This window comes from Zea mays, chromosome 4 (assembly GCF_902167145.1).
Source record: "Zea mays cultivar B73 chromosome 4, Zm-B73-REFERENCE-NAM-5.0, whole genome shotgun sequence".
Classification (NCBI taxonomy): Eukaryota; Viridiplantae; Streptophyta; class Magnoliopsida; order Poales; family Poaceae; genus Zea; species Zea mays.
The window spans coordinates 176,588,072-176,613,723 of NC_050099.1; the positions used below are offsets into that span (position 1 = coordinate 176,588,072).

General features: G+C 43.9%; 2 protein-coding genes across 2 annotated transcripts; one reads left to right on the forward strand and one right to left on the reverse strand.

Annotated features, from left to right (window-relative positions):
• The first annotated feature begins 4,253 nt into the window (after positions 1–4,253).
• On the forward strand, positions 4,254–11,237 carry LOC100282667 (actin-related protein 2/3 complex subunit 1B). Its single transcript, NM_001155575.1, is given in 15 exon segments — positions 4,254–4,409; positions 5,554–5,639; positions 5,713–5,789; positions 5,892–5,986; positions 6,525–6,594; positions 6,960–7,029; positions 7,325–7,398; positions 7,488–7,530; positions 9,099–9,180; positions 9,308–9,396; positions 9,486–9,571; positions 9,855–9,915; positions 10,642–10,748; positions 10,839–10,897; positions 10,979–11,237. Coding segments are annotated over 15 exon segments (1,128 nt in total). The 5' UTR covers positions 4,254–4,339; the 3' UTR covers positions 11,038–11,237.
• A 620-nt stretch (positions 11,238–11,857) lies between these two features.
• LOC103655701 (uncharacterized) lies at positions 11,858–14,352 on the reverse strand. The gene is made up of 2 exons (XM_008682409.4): positions 13,295–14,352; positions 11,858–12,713 (listed from the first exon to the last, which is right to left on the reverse strand). The coding sequence occupies exons 1-2, from the start codon at positions 13,926–13,928 to the stop codon at positions 12,019–12,021; spliced, it is 1,329 nt and encodes a 442-aa protein (XP_008680631.1). The 5' UTR covers positions 13,929–14,352; the 3' UTR covers positions 11,858–12,018.
• Positions 14,353–25,652: the final 11,300 nt, after the last annotated feature.

A 25,652-nucleotide genomic window follows, 5' to 3' on the forward strand; every position in this document is an offset into this window, starting at 1 on the left:
TGTGGAGGATTAGGGTTGGAAAAGACCCGGCCCTTTGTGGGCTCCTCAACGAGGAGTAGGACACCTTTGTGGTGGTTGTCGAACCTCGGGTTATATTGCGTGTTCTTGTGTGTTCTTGTTAATCGCTTTAAATTCGTTGGTTGGTTCATATTATCCATTCGAGTAGATTTTGTGTAGGGCAAGTCTTTAGCTAAACTCTTCACTACTTCGTATTTGTTTAACAGATTATCTAATCTAAGTTGAGCAGGTTCAAACTTGTTCAGTTGTAATCAAAATCAACTGAACCGGTTTGCACCAGTGCAACTTTAATTTAACATATTTCGAAGTTTTTAGTGAAAAATTTCAGGTGTAGCCTATTCACCCCCCCTCTAGGCTACTTTCAAATTCAGATCATAATTAAGCATGTATAACTATGTCATCTCGACTATACATTTAAATAGAAAAGTTTTTATAAGCTCGGTCATGGTATTGGATAATCAACTCGAACAGGCAACACTGTCCCTCAAAATCTCCGTAAAAATGTTTGGTTAGAACACACGCTTCAATCGAGCAGACGGTAGACCATCAAAGACTTCGAAAGCATGCACAAATCTGAAAAAAGAAAACTGCAAGCCATTCATATAGTGTCACACTTCCAGTATCATTGTTCCCAAATAAGTCATATCTCACCTCAACAATCTAATTTCATATTTGCTCAAGTAGGCCATGGAGTTCGCTAGGGATAATGTCTTTACATTCATTTGAATTGCACTTCAAAATGTCCACTCATTTTAGAGAAGCCCAACGGTGGCTCAATATAATTTTCTCTATAAATGGAGCAGGTCAACTTTCCAGAAACACAACCAACTATGTGTCTTCTGTGAAAAGCATCGAAAGACATTTTTATATGCAACAAGACCGGGAGACAAGATAAATTGCCTTGGAAAATTCCTCAATAGTACAAGTGATCATATTTTTTAGGACATTCAGACTTCTTCAGGTATTCCACAGATTGAGAGCATCTTCATCGTTACTTTCATCATATTTTTCATTGTTGCTTTTCCAATCTTCATCACCTTCGTCTTCTGTTTCAGATTCTGAGCCTTCATCCTCTGACTCAGCAATCAGCATGCTCATCCTCCTCACTTTCTGAGTAATTTGTGCTAGGATTTATTGTATTTTAAATAAACCTAGGCCTTCTTTTACATGAACATTCAATATACAGTTGGACTTGTGCATCCTCTCCATAGAGGCATCAGGGGAGGCCATAATAAGAAAAGATCAAAACAACACCTGATTGAGCATACATTCATGCTACTGCTTCGCTTATCTCTATTCCCAAATGCCAAGGTTACACAATTGACCCAAAAGAAGCCACCAACACAATTGTATTCTCCATTCGAAACAGAGGCGAAATGCACTACCTTAGTTGTCAATCAAATTTGGTTAACAAAAGACTATAGTGGAGGGATCCTCAAATGGTCTAATCACAAAATAGAAAAATATGATACGATTAAGACTGTTTTTCTTGCCAATCAGGCTAGACAAGGTAGGAGATGGAAGTAAAGCTCCCATGTTTCGCAGCCGCGGCTCCCCCTAACAACCAAATCGAAAATATGAGGAAGCAAACACCTCTTGCCACATATTTAGTGATGAAGCAGCCAACATGTTTAGTGATGAACTAAATCGTATCGTCCTTCAATTCGATAATGGCTCATATTTGAACTACATGGCCCATAGTGCCTACAACCAGGGACCTTTTTCAAAACATGGTGCTGATGAGGTGAGTCATGGTAGACATAGTTGTAAGGGTCATCGGCATCGTCATCACCTATACATGGTATGATTTGAATTCTTCATATGCATGGAAGTTAAAGACTGGTTCTGAATACACATGTGAAAACTAAAAAACATGCTGATTTAGTACTATATATACGCTAACCCAACACTCAACGTTAATAAGATAATTAAGATAAAAAACATTCATCAAAACTTACTCATACAATTAATTGTTGATGAATAGAATTAGGGGGAAACCCCAAAAATAGAAGCATACGTGTCACTGACTGCTGACACACTTGGATCATGAGCTGACCGCTTAAATGTACTGTCTCATACACTTGAATACTTGAGACGGATGGTTGTTAAAAGGTGTTTTTCAATATGCTTCTAGCTCAGTTATGAGCATTACCACTGGTTTGATGAGATGCTAACATTGTCTATTAAGCTTCAACCAATTTAATTTTGTCAATCTATTGTGGGGCGTCCGAAGGACGTGTGATGGTCTAGTGAAAGCAAAACATCTGTGTACCTTAAACATGAAACTTAATCCCAACCCATTTTCCTAGAAGATGCAAGCGCCTAAAGAAGAGAAAATATATTTGTTGAGCGCGTCAAGATTGCATAAACAGAAACCATCCCTCCTGCATCAAATGTGCAAGGAAACATGGACTACAGCGGGAAAGATCGAGACGTGCGGGAGATGCCCAAATCCAGACTAAAAAACCAACCGACTGTTCGCCAAGGAACTCTAGACATGGAGCACACAAATCAGCCAAAGAAATCCTTGTAAATCCCAAAAACTCTCATGTTTCACGGCGCAAAACAAATCCAAACACGCAGAGAAGCGGACCAGAACATGAACCTCTTTCTACCGAACCAAAACCAGAGCAATTTGAACGAAAAATAGCACTAAATTGAGCCAAAAACAGGACCAAACTCGTCGAGCCCCACTCAGAATCATCCAAATCTGCATCCAACTCTAGAAAGCACAACCCGGGTACAGAAATCTTACCAGAAACAAGGGAGGACAACCATTCCACGATTTCACACCTAGACCGCCACGGCCTCGAAGCACCACCATCCGCCTCAGTAGCCGCCTCGGGCGACTGTGATGACGAAGGAGATCACCTCGGCGATGATTGTGAGCTCGCGTAAGAACCCCCTTGCACGTGGTACAACATGTGACGTGGGCTCCACTCTCGCCCCACCACCGGTAGCTGCTTCGCCTCGCCTACTGCCACGGTCGTTGGACACCACCACCACCTCCCACTGTGTCCACCGCCCCCCTCGCTGCCACATCGAACGGATGAAGTGCCTCACCTTCACGCGTTGGGTGTTCGACGAGATCAACTGTCTCGATGCGGCCTCCTGGAACTCCCTTATTACTGCTTACGATGAGCGAAGGCGAGATCTGGAGGAAGATGAATGGGAGGAGGATGAATCAGGAAATCAGGAAATGTGTTTGGACAGCGAGATGTGCGGTGGCGAGTAGAGGATTTGAGGCACGATGATGAACCAGGGGTTGGTGTGAGGCGGCATGCGGGGCTGCAGGAGGAGGAAGAGAGCAGACGAGCGGGGAAGGAGACGCACTCGTGCTTGGAGAAAGGGAGCGATGCACATGGAGGGAGCGAACACATGAGAGAGGGAGTAGTTTGCCGGTGCTGTGATAGGTGGCGGTGGTGGCGGCGGCGCCGAGGACGGGGTGCAGGGTGCGAGCGCCAATCTCGGACGGGGGCGAGGTGGCGGCACCGTTTTCGAATGGGGGCTGGGTGGCGGCCTCGAGGACGGAGGGCGGGGGCTCCTCAGCTTCTAATGGCCGGTTGTCGGCGGACATGATCCAGCATGCGCCGGGCGGTCATCTTGAGAGGGCGCGGTCGTGGCCGTCGCGCAACATTTGTACACCCAGGGGGTGCGGGGCAGGGCGGCCATCCCGGCTAGAAGGATTGGGGCGCGGGAGCGGGGATGGCGTAGCGGGTCGAGCGAACGGAGGCGGGGGGCATTTGGTGCACAGGGTGGGGAAGGGCGGGGACTGCGGGCGGGAATGGCGGGGACGGGGCCGGCATGCGCGCTGCTGGATCCCGAGGCGAGGGGCGGTGGGGAAGGGCGGCCCGGCGGGGGCATGGTGAAGCTGGGTGTGGACGCCTATAATAGATACATATAGATTAGTAGAGATTAGTAGAGATATAGTAGATAGGGGATTATGAAAAGAACCCAAAGGAACCCAACGGGACCTAAGCTAACCCTAACCTTGTGCCCATGCTGGGTCTGGTTGGGCCCTCTGCTCTCCCGTGGGCATTGCGCGAGGTGGGCATCCGGTGGGCCCTCGCTGCCGCCGCCATTGCTGGTGGGCCGCGCTCGTGCGTGTGCCCAGCGACAAATGAAAGCAAGCAAAGACAGCCTATCTATAACGACGGCCTGTAGTATATAGCTGTACAGTAGTATAGTGGAGGTGGAGTAGCATTTCCTTTTGCCTCTCTCCACTCTACCTCTCCTCTCCTGTGCGCTACAGCGAGGGGGAAGGGGAGCGTCGACCGATTCGTCCCGGCCTCCCGTCCCGCCGCTGGCCTCGCCTGCCCCGATGGCGGCGGTGGCGATCCACCAGTTCGCCGAGTGCATCACCTGCCACGCCTGGAGCCCGGACCAGTCGAGTAAGACAAACGCCCTTCCCCTCCTGGCCTCCTCTCTCCCCCCGTTTGTGCTCTAGATCTCGCTCCCGCGCCCGCTCGTCCGTTCCGATGCCCAGTCGCCGTGTGCCCGGCGTAGCTCGTCCGCAGGTTAGCGCGCGGGGGATCGGGTTCCTTAGGGTTTCTGTTCGGTGCTGCCCTCTCGCGTCCTCGGGGATCAAAGTCTCGCTCTGGCTGCCGCACGCCCGCACTACGGGCTCTCCCGTTGGGCATCTGGATGCGGGGCCATATCGCATCGCTAGGTGGATCAATCCTCCTGCCCTGCTTCTCACTATTGCCCTGTCCTCGCTTTTACCCTTTCTGGGTCTGCTGTGCCACCTAGGCTGCCATACCTTCCAGTGCGTCTGGGATGTTTCGTGTTAGGCTAAAGCACAATCGTATTTAAATCGCACTTCATTATGATCCAAGCCAAAAACGAAAATTCGATGGGTTCGACCTCGTGGCTAGGCGATGCCAAAGCATGGCTACCTGCGCTACCTCCTGTGCTGGTTTACACTTATGAGGTATCAATGCGTTCCATTCATGTGGACCATGGACCATCATGAGAACCAGGCCTGGTCTTGGCATCATGTTCATAATAAAGCAAAATGGACCGGTGTTCGCTCCAGGTGCCTTCTGGACACACCCTTCCATTCATTTTTGCCCTAGTATAACTCTAAACTAGGCATGGTATCTACTTCAATGCCAGATGACTCTTTGAGCAAGTTCCCTGAAATGGTTGGATCAATCAAATGGACCCCTGACTTTGCTATGTATTTCTTTATATGGTGACAATAGCCTTGTAGGAAGAGTAGACTATGTGATTCATGATTGTATTAAGTATTTCCTTTCAAATGGGTGATTAAATAATGTCTTTCCTCTATTATGAAGTTGCCTATGGTGTATAGGAGGCTGTCACAATTGTTTGTAGGAAATATGCCCCAAAATAGATGATGGTGTATGCAAAAGGCCCTATTGCAATTTAAGAACAAAGCAACTGCCAGCTTTAGAGTGATTCTGCTAAACATACATGGTGTTTCTGTTTTTCTATTGTTACTGTTATCTTGCATTTGAACCTATCAGGGAGTTTGATCTTAAATTTGTCTGGAAAACTTCTCTTCTCTTCCAGTGATTGCCTTTTGTCCAAACAACCATGAAGTACATATCTATAAATTCTTCACAGACAAGTGGGAGAAACTTCATGTTCTGTCAAAGGTAGATAAACATTATTTCTGTACCCCCTAATTAGAATGCAATTCAGTGTTTTATTTCTATTGATATTTTGCAGCATGATCAGATGGTTTCGGGGATAGACTGGAGTAAATCATCCAACAAAATCGTAACAGTTTCACATGATAGAAATTCGTAAGTATACATCAGAGTGCAATTTTCTAGAAGATCTATCTTGCTTCTTACTCTGGCAGGGGATAGATGGGTGCTTATATTTTCTTTTTCATTTGGCCTCAGATATGTTTGGACACAAGAAGGATCTGATTGGGTACCTACCCTGGTTATTCTAAAGTTAAATCGTGCAGCTTTATGTGTTCAGTGGAGCCCAAAAGGTTAGTTAGTTCCCTTCCTATTTCTGTCACATCTGTACGTTTTCTCACTGTACTGGCGAAATGAAACGATTATCCAAGCGCACACATGCTCTCTTACTTTTCATTCCATACACAGTATGAGACTCAAGTTCGATGATAGATCAGACTGTACCTGAATTCTGTAATGCTAACATATTTATGTCCTGTGATGCAAACATATGAAATACTAAGGAGTAAGGACTTGTGTTTATGTCTAGAATAGGAAGAAAACATGTCAACCTAACAACTCGGATGTACCCACATATTTCTGGAGCTAGTAATACCCAGCTGATTTCTTGGAGCTGGAGCTCTTCCAAACTGGGCGTTCGGTGCCTTAGCTATTCAGATTATCTTAGCCGACTTCACACTTTGTTGGAGCACCATGTTGGCCGTGTTGAAAGAATGCAATTACTTGTAAGCTAAACATGCGAAGATCAAACTTTTTGGGCATGTTTTTTGTTCCTTTTTTAATAAATAACTGCGATTTGTTTCCTTAAATCTCTTTATGTATTGTTTGCAGAAAACAAGTTTGCCGTGGGAAGCGGTGCCAAATCTGTGTGTATTTGTTACTATGAACAAGAAAATAACTGGTATTTAACCCCAGTTCACCACCTCTCTCTGATCAGTTGACTATCATTTTTTTGGATCACCCTAGTTATCCATTTTTTTGAAGGGCGGGCCTGGTTGCAGTGGTGAGTGCTACTCCACCGAGTCACCAGGTCTGGGGTTCGACGCAGCCTCTCCGCAGTGCGGGGGTAAGGCTTGCCTCGGTTAATCCCTTCCCCATGACCCCACACAAAGTGGGAGCCTCCGGGCACTGGGCCCGTCCTTTTTTCCCTAGCTATCCATTTTTTATGTTGCATGTCCATATTGGTGATTGTTGAGTATGGTTAATGCGACACTCTTGCTAAATGTGTTTAACTGTCTTATATCCTACACTGTTCTACTTCTACAGGTGGATTAGCAAGGTTATCAGGAAAAAGCATGAATCTTCTGTCACTAGTCTTGCATGGCATCCAAACAATGTGAGTCTAAAGTAATGAGATGCTTCGGTAGGAAACTAACAACGAAATAATTTTTGTTTTGTCCTCAATATGATTTTTTGTGCTGTATTCCTGCCATTTTGAGAACCTTCATCTATACCATTGACGATACTGGATGTCATGATGCTGTTCTCTTTGTTGTAAAATTTCTGTATATGTATGCCACTATGTAGGAACAGATATTGTCATGTGGATGCAGACACAATATTGTCATGTAGATGCAAGACCTGTTCCCATTGAATGTAACTCTAGTCCGTTTGCTGTTGTATTTCTTCAGATATATCTTGCAACATCGTCTACGGATGGTAAATGCAGAGTGTTCTCTACTTTTATCAAGGGTGTAGACACAAGGTGGAACACATTGGTCTTACATTTATTAGGAAATCTAAAATCTTCAAAATGCTTTATTTGTCTCATACTCGTTTTCCACTTCTGACCAGAGGATCAAAATCGAGCACTTCAACCGATTCAAAATTCGGAGAGGTATTTTATTAACCCATCCATTTGATATTGTGCCATCTGTTTGATTGTAACTTCAATATTCGTTTCAGTCTGTACTTTGCAATGTCCAGATATCTTCTTCCATTTATCTGTTGCATCACTTACTAGGCATGACATGCAACAAAACATATTTGACGGCTATTACTTTTTGGCAATAGTAACAAAAAATTCAAATCTATTGACTATTGATGCACACCATCTATTGTTGAAACAACAACAATAACAACAAAGTGTTTTAGTCCCAAGCAAGTTGTAGACTAGAGTTGAAACCCAACAGAAGTCACAAATTAAGGTTAAGCACGTGGATAGCTGTTTTCTGTTCGCTTCTATTCAACACTAATTTTTTAGGTATGTTCTATCCTTTGAAGCCTGCTTTTACTACCTCTTCCCATGTCAACTTCAGTCTTCTCCTGTTTCTCTTTCCATTGCTATCATGCCTTAAGATCCATGCAATGGTGTCTCTGGAGGTCTTCGTTGGACATGTTCAAACCATCTCAATTGGTGTTGGACACACTTTTCTTCAATCGGTGCTGCCCCTAGCCTATCACGTATATCATTGTTCTAGACTCGACCCCTTCTTGTATATCCACAAATCCAAACATACTCATTTTAGCAATACTTATCTATTGGACATGCCATCTTTTTGTAGGTCAACATACTGCACCATACAACCTAGTAGGTCTAATTGTCAACCTATAAAACTTGACTTTTAGCTTATGTGGTATCCTTGTGTCATATAGAACGCAAGACGCTTGGCGTCACTTCCTTCACCCTACTTTTATTCTATGGCTAACATCTTTATTAGTATCCCATTCTTTGTAGCATACTTGACCTTCCAAACTAAAATCTTCCTCATGTATTTGGTTTTCGTTCTACTGAGTCAAACCTTTTGACTCTAGATTCTCCTGTCACAACTCTAGTTTTCTATTTATTCATGTATGACTTTCATCAACTAGCACTAATGCACTATATTGTTTGCAAAAAAAGGGGATATCCCCTAGTATGTCGTTTGTGACCTCATCCATCACTAGGAAAGAAAAGATAAGGGCTTAAACCTGACTCTTGATGTACTCCTATAGTCATATTCTAATCAGAAAGTCATTTGAGTCCCAATCATTTGTTCAAACACTAGTCACAACATTGTTGTACATGTCTTTAACTCTTTAATGAGTCTAACATACTTCATTGGAACTTTACGTTTGTCCAAAGCCCACCACGTAACATTCCTTGGTATTTTGTCATAAGCCTTGTCTAAGTCGATGACAACCATGTGTAGGTCCTTCTGCTCCCTATACTGCTCCATCATTGTCTTATTAAGAAAATAGCTTCTATGGTTGACCATGTACTGTTGAAAACAACGCTTAATCTGTTTGTGCACTGAGCTAAACTTTAGCCTTATGAGTTAATATAGATTTTTGTGGAATGCTTGCTCAGATCCCTTTATCTGTCATAGGCTTAGTGCAAATCATGAATAACATATGATTTATTTTCTTTCCCTGTGGAAGCAAGTATTCATCCTCGTAACATTTTATTCTCCTGTTTGGATGCAGCAAATCGCTCAGCTTGATCTATCATCTACCTGGGTATTTGGTGTAAGGTGGTCACCAAGTGGGAAGACATTGGCCTATGCAGGTTCTTGTTCCTCTACCAGATTGTTGCTATCAAAGTATCGAGAGTGTCAAATCTGCATTATTTTTACGAACCGTTTGTTATAGCATAACAACCGAGCTGTTGCTCTGACATGTATGTTTATTACCAGGGCACAACTCCATGATTTATTTCATCGATGAAGTCGAATCATCTCCTGTGGCACAAAATTTGGCACTGCGTGATCTGCCTCTCCGTGATGTGGGTCAGCATTTTCCCATCTGATACTACTTAATTGTGTGGGGTGATTTCTGTGTTCCATAATGTTGAACAACTGCTCAAACTTTCAGGTTCTTTTTGTCTCTGAGCGCACATTGATTGGTGTCGGATTTGACTGCAATCCTATGATCTTTGCTGCTGATGATACTGGGCTTTGGTAAGCAAAGATCGATATAGCATCATTTTCTTATACTGTTTGTATTTCATGTCCCTTGTAGTCCTGAAGTATTCCGAACTGAGTTATTGTTTCCAGTAGAAACCACGTAAATTGCTATGGATACCTCAAATCTATTAATCCTTTAAACCTCAGTACCCTGGCAAAATATTCCATTGTTCCTTTTTTTATAGAAACCCATTTTTATAGGATATGCAAGTCGCTCTGATTTGCATTCATGACATTTAAGCCTCTTTTCACCATAGCTACACCTTTTGTTATGAAGGACTTTCATAAGATTCTTGGACGAGAGGAAAGCTGCCCCATCAGCTTCAAAAGCCTCGCAGGTCTATATATTTTTCTTCCCTATCATTAATTCATGTAGTGAATGCTTGTCCATATTATACCTTGCCTTTGTTTTGCTATTGTGTGGGCACTATTCACTCTATGTTTATCAAGGGTTTAATTTATCCTAAATGGCAAAGTATTAGGTGAACCAATTCCTTAGTGATGGAGCTTGGTTTGAATTGTTTCATTGGTTGTTACAAGAAATAATGTAGGAGTTACCAATAGCCAGATGCTTTGATGGCCCGCCTAATTGCCACATATCGCAAGCCCTGCTTGCAAAATTTGGTTGGCTGTATTGTTATGGGTTTCTTTCCAGCCAAGTATAATCTGACCTTTATGCTAGTGGTTCCTGGTAAGGCTTTGTTTAGATGTGGCCAATCCTGGTCCAGGTGGAAACTATTCCGTGGTGTTTGACCTATTTATTTTGTACTAAGCAGCAAATGTTGGTCAGTGTAGTCTTTTTGGCAGCCTGCTGTTATAGCTAAGCAATTTGTGTAGCAATTTATTGCTTATTTGTGTAGTTGAAGTCTTGAAGACTTGAACGATAGCTGAAACTTTGCCAGGAGTACATAATTTAATTAGTTGTATGTACAGTCAGACTGCAATTTTATGGCTATGTATTTACTGCCTAAGTTCTGATCACTGACAAGCTATGTGACTGAGTTGAATTCACTAATAAGTCAACTTCATGCTTGAACTAATAATACTGGAAAAAAACATTTCAGCTCTCTGAAGCCCTTGGAAAGCTATACGGCCAATCAAAGCAAGGGACTAGTAGTGATACCGTTGAACCATCAAAACCTCGTGGCGGGGCCCATGAGAATTGCATAACGTACCCTCTTTAGCTCTTTATCTTTATTTCAGTACTTCTAGTGATGTGCTGTGGTCTCGGACAGACCAAGTAATTTATTCAAATCGTCAGGTGTATTGTACCCTTGAGAAAAGGAAGCGACGGTAGTATCAAACGATTCAGCACATCAGGTTTATAGCTGAGCCTTTCAATTGCGTCCAGCTTCTTTTTGTCCTAACATGTTTTGACATCACTTGCCAAACGGTTTACAGGATTGGATGGTAAGATCGTGGTATGGGATTTGGAGAATCACGTCAGCATTGCAAAATAGCTCGAGGGAGACTTTATCACCAATCAAATCGAGGGAACTCCTGTCATTACCAGCCGTCCTGCAGGTTTTCAAGATCCAGGGCCAGCCAGATAGATTGTTTTTTTTTTAATTTTTAAATTTTGTTGTACCTGTACACAGAAACATTGCCTTAGCGTAGGGACAGCTTGCATCTATCAAGTAGCTTCATTTTTGGCGAGTAATTTTGCCCTTTGAATTGAATCTATACAATATTATACTATAATTTTAGTTAGGTCGTAGGCAGTTGACGTGATCCCGCGTTCTTTCGCTCTTTCTTTCCGGTGCCCTGTGTAAAATAACCACACGTGGAATCTTATCTATCCGGGACTTGTGGTCATCTTGTTTCTTCTGCTGCTGTGCAGCACTGGGGTTCTCTGCACTTTCGCTTCCAGGATCGAAAGAATCGCCCGACGCGACGGTTGAAAGCTGTGACCACCAGGTGGAGTGGGGGCGGCGGCATGAAACCAAGCCCTGCTAATATGTGGACCTGCCCTGTTGGTGGATCCCCAGACGCTAATCCTGCTTTGGCCCCCTGATCAGAGGCATCCCAATTTCCACCGGGTCGGTCCAGTTTTGGCAGCGAGCTTCTCGTACTAGCTGTGTGCTCGCTTTGCGTCTTGCCGTGCAGATCACTCTCTGCTGTTCAGCTCATAGTGTTGTGCCTACTTGCTGGATCAACTAGGGACGGGTTATTTAGTAGTTCGTAGGTGATGGACGTCCTAACAATTAGTGATTGAGGTGAATGAGCACGAAACGATCGAATGATGATCCAGGTCAATAGGTCATTCATGGTTTCTCTTCGTCCTTCAATTTTCCCAATATTACATTATTTCATCCAATCAAATGGCAATACATTTCCCATGTATAAAATCTTATATATATATATATATATATATTAACATTAAGCACGCGTGACATGAGGTAGACAGAACAGCAGCAACAGTAGCCAGTAGGTATAGTGTTTCAGATCGGGCTCCCGAATCCAAAGCCCCAGGAGCAGCCCGCAGAGTGGTGGCTGGCGGTCTCCCTGGCGCTCCACCTCCGGACTAGCTCCCTGTACTCTTCCTCCTCCACGATGGCGGCGCCGACCTTGCTCTTCCACGCCTGCTCCGCCTTGGCGAGCTCCATCTCGGCGTCCTTGATGAGCGAGTCCAGGTCCAGGCCCAGGTCCAGCCCGATGTCCAGGCTCACGCCCAGCCCCTTCTCGATCTCCTTGCTCCTCGCCAAGTACCTGTCCTCCAGCATCGCCAGGAACTCGTCCTCCACCTTCTCCACGTCCACCGCCGCCTCCTCCGACGACAGCTCCATCAACAGGCACGGCTTCTCGTCCTCCTCCTCCGACGCCACCGTGTCCGGCGTCAGCGGCCGCCTCGACGACACCCTGCCCTCCTCCATCGTGATGAACCCCGCGCCTTCCGCCCCCTCGTCCACGTCCTCCGCCACGCCGAAGGCCGCCCCGCCGCCGCCAATTATCTCGGACATGGAGTTCTCGATGGTGATGAAGCCGCCGCGATCGGAGCGGATGGACGGGGCGCGGCGCGCCGACCCGCCGGACGCCGCCGCCACCTGCCGGTTGCGGAGGCAGCTCAGGTCCGGCAGGCAGGAGGCGTAGGAGCCTGCTTTGCCCTTGTTCTTTTTCTTCTCTCTTGCTTGACCTGCTGCTGAGTCATACCATACCATGCATTGCTTTTTATTATTATTGAAAGCAAAATAAACTGATGAGATGCATCGCCTAAAGTACTAGCAATACTACAGTATATATATGAACGCCATTAAGCGCACCCAACAATTTTAGATCATGTTATTAGCTACCATGCATGAACACAACTGGTCATCACACTTGAAGAGAGCTAGCTAGTACTCCCTCCGTCCCAGGATATAAGGCGTAACTACTTTTTATTCTTGTCCCACACTATAAGGCGTACTCTCTCTATGCATACGTATATCGATGCAGTGGTATAGAGACAATTAAATGTATTTCTTGGTCTTTGAACCAGAGGTGGTTACGCCTTATATCCTGGGACGGAGGGAGTACAAATAAAATGAGCTATCTATCTATCTTCAATTCGTCAGGAAATTAAAATCTATTTAATTTGATGAAAATATTTTGCTTCGATCTCTACCAATTAATATTGCATGTGTTTAATACGTACTAGCAGACTGGATTGGATGATATGTAAATAAAAGAGCAAAGCTTACAACGCATCATCAGTACTGTTCAGTCCAAACGACCACATACCATTATTGTTAGCAGCCCCATGGCTGTCCTCGTGCTGATCCATCACTCTGCAGTAGACGCTGACGCTGAGCACCGCACCGGCCGCCGCCCCGCCCAGCGGGAAGCTGAGCGCCTTGCCTCCGAACTTGCTGGCGTTGGAGTTGGAGGTCTCCGCCGCGGCCGCGGCGACCTCGGCGAGGTCGACGGGGAACGCGCCGAGATCCCCATTATCGGCAGGCGCGTCCAGGAGCGCCGCCCACACGGTGAAGCCCCGCAGCGTGGCGCTGCCGGCGGTGAAGTGCTGCAGGAACACCTCGTCGAACGCGGCGGCGCCCCGCGCAACCCGGGCAGGCGCCGTGTGCTCCCCCTCGCCGCCCTTGCTCCGCCAGCCCACCACCAGCCCGTGGCCCTCCGCGGCCGGGGGCAGGCCGGTGACGTGCTGCACCTGCAGGCACACCACGCAGCGCGCGCGGCACGGACGGAGGGAGCCCAGCAGCCTGCACTTCCACTGGCCCAGCGCGCCCCGGCTCTCGCCGCCTCCACCGCCACCGTCCGGCGGGGAGCCCCCCCTGGCCATGTGTAAGAGGTTGAGCTCCTCTGCCCCGAGTGAGGAGGAGCCATGGTGATGGCGGTGCTGTGGCAGCTTCCCTACCATGTCCTGTCAATGGAAGCTACAGATCACCCGTACGGCCTACGGCGCAAAGTATATGAGCTAGCTTAGCTAGCTAGCTAATGTGTGGAGTTAGGCGTAAAGCTAGAGGAGAGGAATGTGATGTATATACACACATGAAGGTACAACAAGGTGATGATTTGGGTAGCATGGCATGTCTCACTTCTGGCTGATGGGTGGTGTGGAACTGAAGCAGGATAGATAGGGAGTAGGGCTGCCCTAATGTGGAAAGGGGGACCCTTTGGGCTAGGGTTTTGCAACATTCTCTGGAACCTATGTTTTACTATAACAAGAGGGGTGTACTGATCAAGATCAGCTCTCAATTAAGCTTCTGAATGATAGGTAGCATGCATGTTAGGGAGAGCAACTTGCAGTGAAAAAGCTAGCTAGACAGGATTGTAGACCTCTTTCTCTATCTTACAAGTGGGGCTCTTGCATTCATACTTAGGTTAATTAGGACAGCTTAATTAATAAACTTAGCATTTAAGCAGGAAATGGCATGCATGCACTTTTTTTATTTTTATTTTTTGCTTTAGCACTAGCTGCCCAGATGTCTCCACTGAACCAACATGAAGCTAGCTGACTTTAATTTGTTGTTATTGCTGGTGTATGCATATCATATATATATGATGCAAACATGAAGCTGTTATTGTGGATACCTTGGTCAAATTAAAAGGCTGTAAGTTTCTAAACTGTGTACTGCTGCCATTTTGCAGTAGTGTAGATGTATACCTGATTTTGAAAAGAAAAGGCAAATAAAGATGGAGACCGGCGGCCATCATCATCTTAACAGAAGAAGCAGAGAGGCCAACTAGCTTGGGCTGTGAGATCTTAACCACACTATATATATATCTCTCGGGAGGGAACAAAGTGCATGTGCCATGCAGAAAGTGAGGATGATTAGCACAAGAACTATGCACAGTTAACCCTAAAAAAGTATGTATGTAGTGTGGTCCTAACCCCATTGGTGATGGTGACTAATTATCTGACAACTAGTTTAAGCACAACGTTACATGACAATCGACAACTGTCACAATGGCCATCGACAAGGGCGCATTTCTTTTTGCTCGCCAGGGACCAGCAAGTACAAGACTTGCCACCTCCAAGCATGGCTGCAGCCCTAGCTTGAAGGGCCATCCAACTCCATCCTTGGACTTAGCCAATTCTTTCCCTCTTCTCACGTGTACCCGCTTCTATGCTCTGATGTGACGTTTTCAAATGGGTTCATGTAGGGGGTCCAGTTCTAGGGAGGATTACATTACAAGACGATCTCATAAAAACTCACTATTGCATGTACATCAAGCACCTATCTTGAGGTGGTGAGGGTGTGATATTGATACAAGCTATGTGGATACACTCCTACCAAGGTTTTGACTTGGTGTGAGTGTACAAGGAATAATTATAGCAAGGCAAAAACTACGTGTGAATATAGCTAGCTAGGCACATAACACATTTCATTTCTTTGTTATATATATATATATTAAGAGCCCTGAGCTTCCAATAATAGAGGAAGCCCAGGCTAGTCAATATGCACATTGGGTTGAACCAAACCTGGTCAGCATTTCTCAGTCACGGCGCCATTATCCCGTTTCCCCGTCAGCCCAACCCACGTCTCCCTCGTTTCCCGGTTTCCAAAACCGTCTTCGCGCAATCAACAGAGAGAAACCCGCGCGAATAGGAAGGAAACCCTAACGACCGAGGCGACTTTCCTTGCGGCCGAGGCGACTTGCCAGGCGATTTCCGCCGCTCCAATCCAGCTGCGCTCCTTCAGTCTCCGAACATTGGAGCCCGATTCAAGAGCCATTGCTTTCCCGAGAAGTTCCAGGTAATCCATCCAACTTGAAATACATCGAGGTTTCCGTCGATTTTTGAAGCATTTTTTGTCGATTGAAGTCGGTTTATTGTAACCCTTAGTTTTTAGTTGTGTGTGATTTGTATCCGATTATACATTTGTCTAATCGGCTCATTGCATCGCTCATTGCATCTCTCTTTGGTTCAGGAGCCCCGATTGTAGAGCATCTGCATTTCTTATAGATCCGCTGTATCGCTCGGCATTTAAAGACCTAGGCAAAGGCTCCGGATCAGGTATTTATTCATGAGTTTGAAGAGAGTACCTTTACACAATATTAGTAACACGTATATGCTTATTGGTATTGATATATATGCTCATCGTCAATACTGTTTATGCACATTTGTATAGATATTTATGAACATTGGTCAAGATATTATGCATAATTGCATTGTTCTATCTACTTGAATCATTAGTTTACACACCTGTTGTATTATATATAAATACATACAGATACTATTATTTATGTAATAGTTATTTAAATATTCATGTTTGTATATCAGCTAAATCTGTATATTATTATGAACCAGTTATTAAAATATGTTGTATAGTTAGTTGATGCAAAATAGGCACTTATTTTATCATGCACCAGTTACAATTATATGAAATATTAAATTAATCTTTATGTTTGTATATAACCATGGTTCATTAAATGTTGTCATATAAATGGAAAAGGTAGTTTAAGTTATGTAACTCCATTTAGTATTATGTAATATGCATTGTAGATAGTTATAGTCAAAATTCGATTTTTTGGCATATATTCATGCATAAATCATTGTATTTAGAAACAATATTTTTTCAACAGATATATTCAGTGTTTAACCATGAGATCTGTTGATCGCCCTCCAACTAATGCAAAAAGACTAACCATTGAGTCAAGTCAGGAGGTCTTTTCCGTTGACATTTCAACACGAACTCGATCTAGCAGCTCAACACATCAAGCTGATAATCCACATAACCAGCAACAGACTGATCCACAACCAGCACCAGTTCATCGTGTTCGTAGAAAGACACTAGCTTGTCATGTAAAAAGAAATCCTCCTTCAGCTCCATCCACATTGTCCGATGATAATTTCATGGATACTCCATCTTTAAAGCGCCAATTCAGATCAGCCTCACCTTCCCCTTCAGAAAAAACCGTGCAAAGAAGATAAAAGTCCCTTCCCCACAAGTTCTGATTGTGACAAACAGATCAAAGTTTGATATAGATGTTAAGTCAAATATCATTACAAAAACAAGCTCTCATAAACTGAGGACACCTAGAAAATCCCAGGTACTATGTATATATTTCTGTTTATTTATGTGTTAATTTTGGTACATAATCAATTTTGTATTACCCCCATGTTACATTTATATATATTATTATTTTTGGTATGCTGTTTATTTTTGTTAGTGTTTTAGACTTTAGTTATTTCCAAGCATCTAATAAATATCACTTGTATATATATATATATATATATATATATATATATATAGTATCCTTAGTTATAACAATATATATACATTGTGTATTAATGCATATTCATTTATACTTTTAGAAATTGAATATCCGTTGCATTCCTTATGATGTTATTGTCTCAACTTGGATAATGAGCGATCGACAGCGAGATGCAGTCGCTAGGTTGGGATTTTCCAGTATATTTGATTTGCGTACTGATGCCTTAGAGAGCAGATCTCTCATAAGGTGGTTGATGGATAAGTTGGATCCACATGACACGACAATACACCCAGGGGCTGGCAAGGAACTGAAGATAACAAAAGAGACGGTTCGTCTTATTTTAGGATTGCCAAGTGCTGGAGGGGGCAGGGAGTTTACTGATTGGTATGGTGAAGTGGACGCTGCTGCAAAACTGAGACGTGATCTCAAAATTCGTAAAGAAGAGTTTGATGTTGTCAAGCTTCAGGACAAGATAATGCTTGACAATGATGATGAGTTATCAATCAGATGCTTTTTTCTGATTTTATTCAATCAACTTCTTTTTCCATATGCTTCATGGGGCATTACGAACAATGAGGTACTAATGACTTCAAACATGGCCTGGATGGCTGATATTGACTGGTGTCAACTAGTTTATACTGATTTGTGTGATGCTGCCAGTCGTTGGCACAAAAGGAACAAAACAAACATTACAACAACAATATATGGATGTTCACTCATTATTCTAGTAAGTAATTCTTTGTTTACCAAGCATATATATGATATGCAAATATTTGTTTTGTACTAATTATATATTTTTTGCATTCTTTTTTGTTCACATATACTATCTTGATCACTTACATCACCCTGTATCACCTGATAACAAATATGGTACTCCGCGCATTAAGTTTTTTTGATAACGAGACCATAAGAGATTTGGCTAGGGGTGACAGACGTCCCCCCCCTATAAAACTGGTGAACCATTCGGTCATGCAGAAGTTAGACATAAACATTTTTTGTCCTCTTATGCAGATGTTACAATTCTAATAACTGCTAACAGTTGTAACTTGGCTTTATACAGTTTCGTAGCCGTTCAGAAACATGTTATGTCATTGCACCAGAACGGCCCGTTTCTGACGTTTTCAACATATATGTGCCACACATCAAACATTTGATTGGAAACAAACTGAAATGTTTGCCCTCCCAGCATCGACCAATGTTTGATGCGCATGACAAGGAGGTGGATAAGTACCGTGATTCTCTTCAGCAGAGCCAATAGATGATTGTTTCTAAGCAGATTGAACTATCTGAGACCTTTGGTGAAATGATCGATGAAGTTCTAAAGGCTGCCACGCAGCGTGATACTCAGCAAGAAGGTATTAATAGTTATGTTTAATTTTTATTAAAAATTAATTAAGCTCACGGATAATTAAAACTAAAGTTATATTTAGGTATATGATTTCAAATACTTTATTTTATACAACATAGTATATATTACTTATGCATTATTTACACTAATACATCAACAACACCTTTCAGTTGATTTTATTTTGAAAACTCTTATTTATTTTATGCACTCCGATAGTATGTTGATGTAGTTTGTGCTAATATGTATGTTTAACCATTATTTTTATTACTCTGCTTTTATATTTCTGGTTCATTTCAGCAACAACTAATTTATTATTATATTGTCCAAATGTAGATATCCCACCCACTGTCGGCGTTTCGACCCGGAGGGTCCCTAGACCGACGAGTAAATTTGTCGCTGCGCGTCCCAGCCCAGAGTGAGTTGGCGCGAGATGGAACACAAGGGGGAAAACGCGGCTCGTGTTACCCCGCGCCAGGGGGGTGTGCTTGCAGTAGGGGTTACAAGCGTTCGCGAGAGAGAGAGAGTGAGCCTGTTCGTCAGCCCGTTCTCCCGCGCGACCCTCTCGCATGAAGGCCCTGGACCTCCCTTTTATAGATGCAAGGAGGGGGTCCAGGTGTACAATGGGGGGTGTAGCTATGCGCTAACGTGTCCGGCAGAGAGGTGCCTGAGCCCTGTGTACATACCAACGTGGCTATCGGAGAGGTGCTAGAGCCCTGTGTACGCGATATCGTGGCCGTCGGAGGAGCGCTTGAGCCCTATAGAAGCACAGCTGTCGGGGCTGCTGGGATCTTGCTGACGTCTCCTTGCTTTCCGTAGGGGGCCGAGAACCACTGTCGTCATGGACGCACGCGGGGAGCCATCATTACTTGTTACCGGGGCGAGCATGGATGGGACGCCGGTCTTGTTCCCCCGTAGCCTGAGCTAGCTAGGGGTAGGGTAATGATGTATCCCTCGTGGCGCGGTCGGTTCGAACCCAAGGTCGGGCGAGGCGGAGACTCCTCCTGAGGCTGAGGCCGGGGTCGGGCGAGGACGCGATTCCTCCCGAGGTCGAGGTTGAGGCCGAGCCCTAGGGTCGGGCGAGGCGGAGACCACCTTCCGAGGCCGAGGTTGAGGCCGAGCCCTGGGGTCGGGCGAGGCGGAGACCACCTTCTGAGGCCGAGGTGGGGGCTGAGCCCTGGGGTCGGGCGAGGCAGAGACCTCCTCCTGAGGCCGAGGCCCAAGGTCGGGCGAGGCGGAGCTTCCTGTTGCGCCTGAGGCTGAGCTTAGCTGTTGTCAGCCTCACCCTGGCGGGTGGCACAACAGTCGGAGCGGGGCGAGCGATGCTGTTTTCCTGTCAGATCGGTCAGTGAAAGGGCGAAGTGACTGCGGTCACTTTGACCTTGCCGACTGAGGCGCGTGTGTTAGGATAAGGTGTCAGGCGATCCTCGCATTGAATGCGCCTGCGATACGGTCGGTTGGTGAGGCGATTTGGCCAAGGTTGCTTCACAACGAAGCCTGCCCGAGCTGGGCTTCGGGCGAGTCGAGGATGCGTCCGTTGCTTGAGGAGGCCCTCGGGCGAGGCGTGAATTCGTCTGGGACTACTGGTCCCGCCCGAGGCTGGGCTCGGGCGAGGCGAGATCGCGTCCCTTGAGTAGACGAAGCCTTGACCTGAATCGTGCCCATCAGTCTCTGCAGCTTGTGCTAATGGTGGTTACCAACCATGTTCAGGAGTGTTGGGGGTACCCCTAATTACGGTACCCGACACCCACTACCTCAATGCCCCCAACAAATGCTCCTGTATCCACTCCTCCTGTTCGAACCCCTGATCATCAGCAACACGATCAGGAAATACATGTTCCTACTGATGATAACAAAGTATCAGAACAGGTAAGTTTTTTCATACAAACTTTATATATAAATCATATATTAAATATAGCATACAAGTTATCATTTACTCCAATTTCATATGTTTCCATTACAGGTTGTCAGTGGAAACGTTTGTGAAAAAGATTCAGTTATGGATGTCCCAATATTTGACAAGACTCCAAAATCAAATGTTTGTTTTATTTTATTCCCAATTATTATACTTTCAATTACAATTTATGATAGTAACAATAATATAGATGCATGTTTTTATTTATTTTATTCACTAGGCTCTCACAACCGACAAGCGTGTTGTTTCCGAATTAACACCACCCATAAATACTGTCAGTATTTATTCCTTCATCATATTATGTTAATATTAGTTATAACCTATGTTTGATTTCGTATATACTAATAATTTTATTGTTTTCAGGAATGACAAAATACTGTTAAACATGATACTCCCGCATCTGGTGCACCACAGTTTGATAGAACCCCATTGACAGAAGTTAGTCATGTCGTGTCATCTTCTTATATCTTTTATATATGTACACTACAATACATAATTATTTATGCCATTGATTACTAACAAATATATATATTAGGCAACTACTGAACTTGTTGCAAGGGATATTTCCTCTAAATCTGCAGTTGCTGAACCTCCCCACGTATCACGTGAAGAATCCGAGCATGTATGTTCGCCAACTATTTAAGTTCGCCAACTATTTAGAGGGATATTTCCTCTAAATCTGCAGTTCGCCAACTATTTAAGTTCATTTGTTCAGGACAACTAGATCCGAGCATGTATGTATTCGTTATTCAAACTTCAATTAAGTATAATTAGATGATTTGTAATTCAAGATTCATTTTTTTTTCAGGTCTATCATTGATTTTGGAGGATATAAAGGTTCTGTCCTGGATGTTGTCCAATCGTTTGGCCCTAATAAATGTCTTGAAAACTTTTTCATGCAGGGATTTATCGACTATATTCGTGATGATGATTTATTATACAATCTAGATACCATAATCAACACACTAATACTAAATGTCAATGTTGGGGTATTTTTTTTCTCTTCAACTTTGAGAACTTTGTAAGAATATTTTAATATTCATTTGTGAAAGTCGCCTACAGGGGGGGTGAATAGGCAAATCTGAAATTTATAAAGTTTAATCACAACTACAAGCCGGGGTTAGCGTTAGAGACAAAGTCGAGTCCGAAAGAGAGGGCGAAAAACAAATCACAAGCAAATAAGGCGGATGACACGGTGATTTGTTTTACCGAGGTTCGATTCTTGCAAACCTACTCCCCGTTGAGGTGGTCACAAAGACCGGGTCTTTTTCAACCCTTTCCTCTCTCAAACGGTCACCTAGACCGAGTGAGCTTCTCTTCTCAATCAATTGGGACACTTAGTCCCCACAAGGACCACCACAACTTGGTGTCTCTTGCTTTGATTACAAATGTCTTGGAAACAAGAAATGGGGAAGAAAAAAAGTGATCCAAGCGCAAGAGCTCAAAAGAACACGACAAAACTCTCTCGTCTAGTCACTATTGTTTTGATTGGAATTGGGACTTGGAGAGATTTTGATTCACTCTAATTATGTCCTGTATTGAATGCACTAGCTATTGTATTGAATGTGTTGGCTGAAAACTTAGATTCCTTGAAGTGTGGTGGTTGGGGGGTATTTATAGCCCCAACCACCAAAGTGGCTGTTGGGGAAGGCTGCTGACGACGGGCGCACCAGACAGTCCGGTGCGCCAGCCACGTCACCCAACCGTTAGGGTTTGACCGTTGGAGCTCTGACAAGTGGGGCCACCGGAGAGTCCGGTGGTGCACCGGACAGTCACTGTTCACTGTCCGGTGCGCCTTCTGGCGCTTGCTCTGACTCTAAGCGCGCAACCACGCATTGTTCACTGTTCCTGTAGCTTTTGCAGACAACCGTTGGCGCAGTTAGCCGTTGCTCCGCATGGCATACCGGACAGTCCGGTGAATTATAGCGGAGAGGCTCCCCGAAAACCCGAAGCTAGCAAGTTGGAGTTAATCCACCCTGGTGCACCGGACACTGTCCGGTGGTACACCGGATAGTCCGGTGCGCCAGACCAGGGCAGTCTACGGTTTTCTTTGCTCCTTTCATTTGAACCCTTTCTTATAACTTTGTATTGGTTTGTTGTGAACCTTTGGCACCTGTGGAACATATATTCTAGAGCAAACTAGTTAGTCCAATAATTTGTGTTGGGCAATTCAACCACCAAAATCATTTAGGAAAAGGTTTGACCCTATATCCCTTTCGATCTCCCCGTTTTTGGTGATTGATGCCAACACAAACCAAAGCAAATATATAAGCGCAGAATTGAACTAGTTTGCATAAGGTAAGTGCAAAGGTTGCTTGGAATTAAACCAATTTACATTTTCATAAGATATGCATGGATTGCTTTCTTCATTTTAACATATTGGACCACACTTGCACCACTTGTTTTATTTTTGCAAATGTTTTGGAAATTCTTTTTCAAAGTCTTTTGCAAATAATCAAAGGTATATGAATAAGATTTTGAGAAGCATTTTCAAGATTTGAAATTTTCTCCCCCTGTTTCAAATACTTTTCCTTTGGCTAAACAAAAACCCCCTCAATGAAATTCTCCTCTTAGTGTTTAAGAGGGGTTTAGATATTAATTTTGAAAGAGGTCATACCAATTTGAAATTATATCCAAAAATAAGATACCCATTGAAAAACTTCTTTAATACCAATTGAAAGACTATATTTTTTGAAATTGGTGGTGGTGCGGTCCTTTTGCTTTGGGCTAATACTTTATCCCCCTTTGGCATGAATCGCCAAAAACGGATACTTTGTGAGTGAAATATAAGCCCTTTTAAAGTCTCTCCCACTTTGTCAAATAATATATGAGTGAAGGATTATACCAAAGTTGGAGAGCGATGCGGAGTGACAGCGAAGGAAAAATAATGCGATGGAGTGGAGTGGAAGCCTTGTCTTCGTCGAAGACTCTATTTCCCTTTCAATCTATGACTTATCATAATATACACTTGAAAACACATTAGTCATAGCACAAGAAAGAGATATGATCAAAGGTACATAAATGAGCTATGTGTGCAAGGTATCAATCAAAATTCCTAGAATCAAGAATGTTTAGCTCATGCCTAAGTTTGGTAAAGGTTTTCTCATCTAATGGCTTGGTAAAGATATCGGCTAATTGTTCTTTGGTGCTAACATAAGCAATTTCGATATCCCCCCTTTGTTGGTGATCCCTCAAAAAGTGATACCGAATGGCTATGTGCTTAGTGCGGCTGTGCTCAACGGGATTATCTGCCATGCGGATTGCACTCTCATTATCACATAGGAGAGGGACTTTGGTTAATTTGTAACCATAGTCCCTAAGGGTTTGCCTCATCCAAAGCAATTGCGCGCAACAATGGTCTGCGGCAATGTACTCAGCTTCGGCGGTAGAAAGAGCTACAGAATTTTGTTTCTTAGAAGCCCAAGACATCAGGGATCTTCCCAAGAACTGACAAGTCCCTGATGTGCTCTTCCTATCAATTTTACACCCTGCCCAATCAGCATCTGAATAACCTATTAAATCAAAAGTGGATCCCTTGAGGTACCAAAGACCAAACTTAGGAGTATAAACTAAATATCTCAAGATTCGTTTCATGACCCTAAGGTGAACTTCCTTAGGATCGGCTTGGAATCTTGCACACATGCATACAGAAAGCATAATATTCGGTCGAGATGCACATAAATAGAGTAAAGATCCTATCATCGACCGATATTCCTTTTGATCTATGGATTTACCTCCCGTGTCGAGGTCGAGATGCCCATTGGTTCCCATGGGTGTCTTGATGGGTTTGACATCCTTCATTCCAAACTTGGTGAGTATATCTTGAATGTACTTAGTTTGGCTGATGAAGGTGCCCTCTTGGATTTGCTTCACTTGAAATCCTAAGAAATACTTCAACTCCCCCATCATAGACATATCGAATTTTTGTACCATTATCCTACTAAACTCTTCACAAGTATATTTGTTAGTAGACCTAAATATGATATCATCAACATAAATTTGGCATACAAACAATTCATTTGCAAAAGTTTTAGTAAAGAGAGTAGGATCGGCTTTTCTGACTTTGAAGTCATTAAAGATAAGGAAATCTCTTAGGCATTCATACCATGCTCTTGGGGCTTGCTTAAGCCCATAAAGCGCCTTTGAGAGTTTATAGACATGGTTAGGGTACTCACCATCTTCAAAGCCGGGAGGTTGCTCAACATAGACCTCCTCCTTAATTGGTCCATTGAGAAAGGCACTTTTCACGTCCATTTGATAGAGCTTAAAGCCATGGTAAGTAGCATAGGCAAGTAATATACGAATTGACTCAAGCCTAGCTACGGGTGCATAGGTTTCACCGAAATCCAAACCTTCGACTTGTGAATATCCCTTGGCTACAAGTCGGGCTTTGTTCCTTGTCACCACACCATGCTCATCTTGCCTGTTGCGGAAGACCCACTTGGTTCCTACAACATTTTGGTTAGGACGTGGAACAAGATGACATACCTTATTCCTCGTGAAGTTGTTGAGTTCCTCTTGCATTGCCAACACCCAATCCAAATCCCTTAATGCGCCTTCCACCCTGTATGGCTCAATAGAAGACACAAAGGAGTAATGTTCACAAAAATGAGCAACACGAGATCGAGTGGTTACCCCTTATGAATATCGCCGAGAATGGAGTTCATGGGGTGATCTCGTTGTATTGCTTGGTGGACTCTTGGGTTTGGCGGTCTTGGACCCTCATCATCTTCCTTGTCTTGATCATGGGCATCTCCCCCTTGATCATTGTCCTCCTCTTGAGGTGGCTCATCTTCTTGATCTTCATTTTCATCCTCTTGAGCTTGATCCTCATTTTGGGTTGGTGGAGATGCTTGAATTGAAGATGATGGTTGATCTTGTGCATGTGGAGGATCTTCGGATTCCTTAGGACATACATCCCCAATGGACATGTTCCTTAGCGCGACGCACGGGGCCTCTTCATCATCTAGCTCATCAAGATCAACTTGCTCTACTTGAGAGCCATTAGTCTCATCAAACACAATGTCACAAGAAACTTCAACTAGTCCAGTGGACTTGTTAAAGACTCTATATGCCCTTGTGTTTGAATCATAACCAAGTAAAAAGCCTTCTACAGCCTTAGGAGCAAATTTAGATTTTCTACCTCTTTTAACAAGAATAAA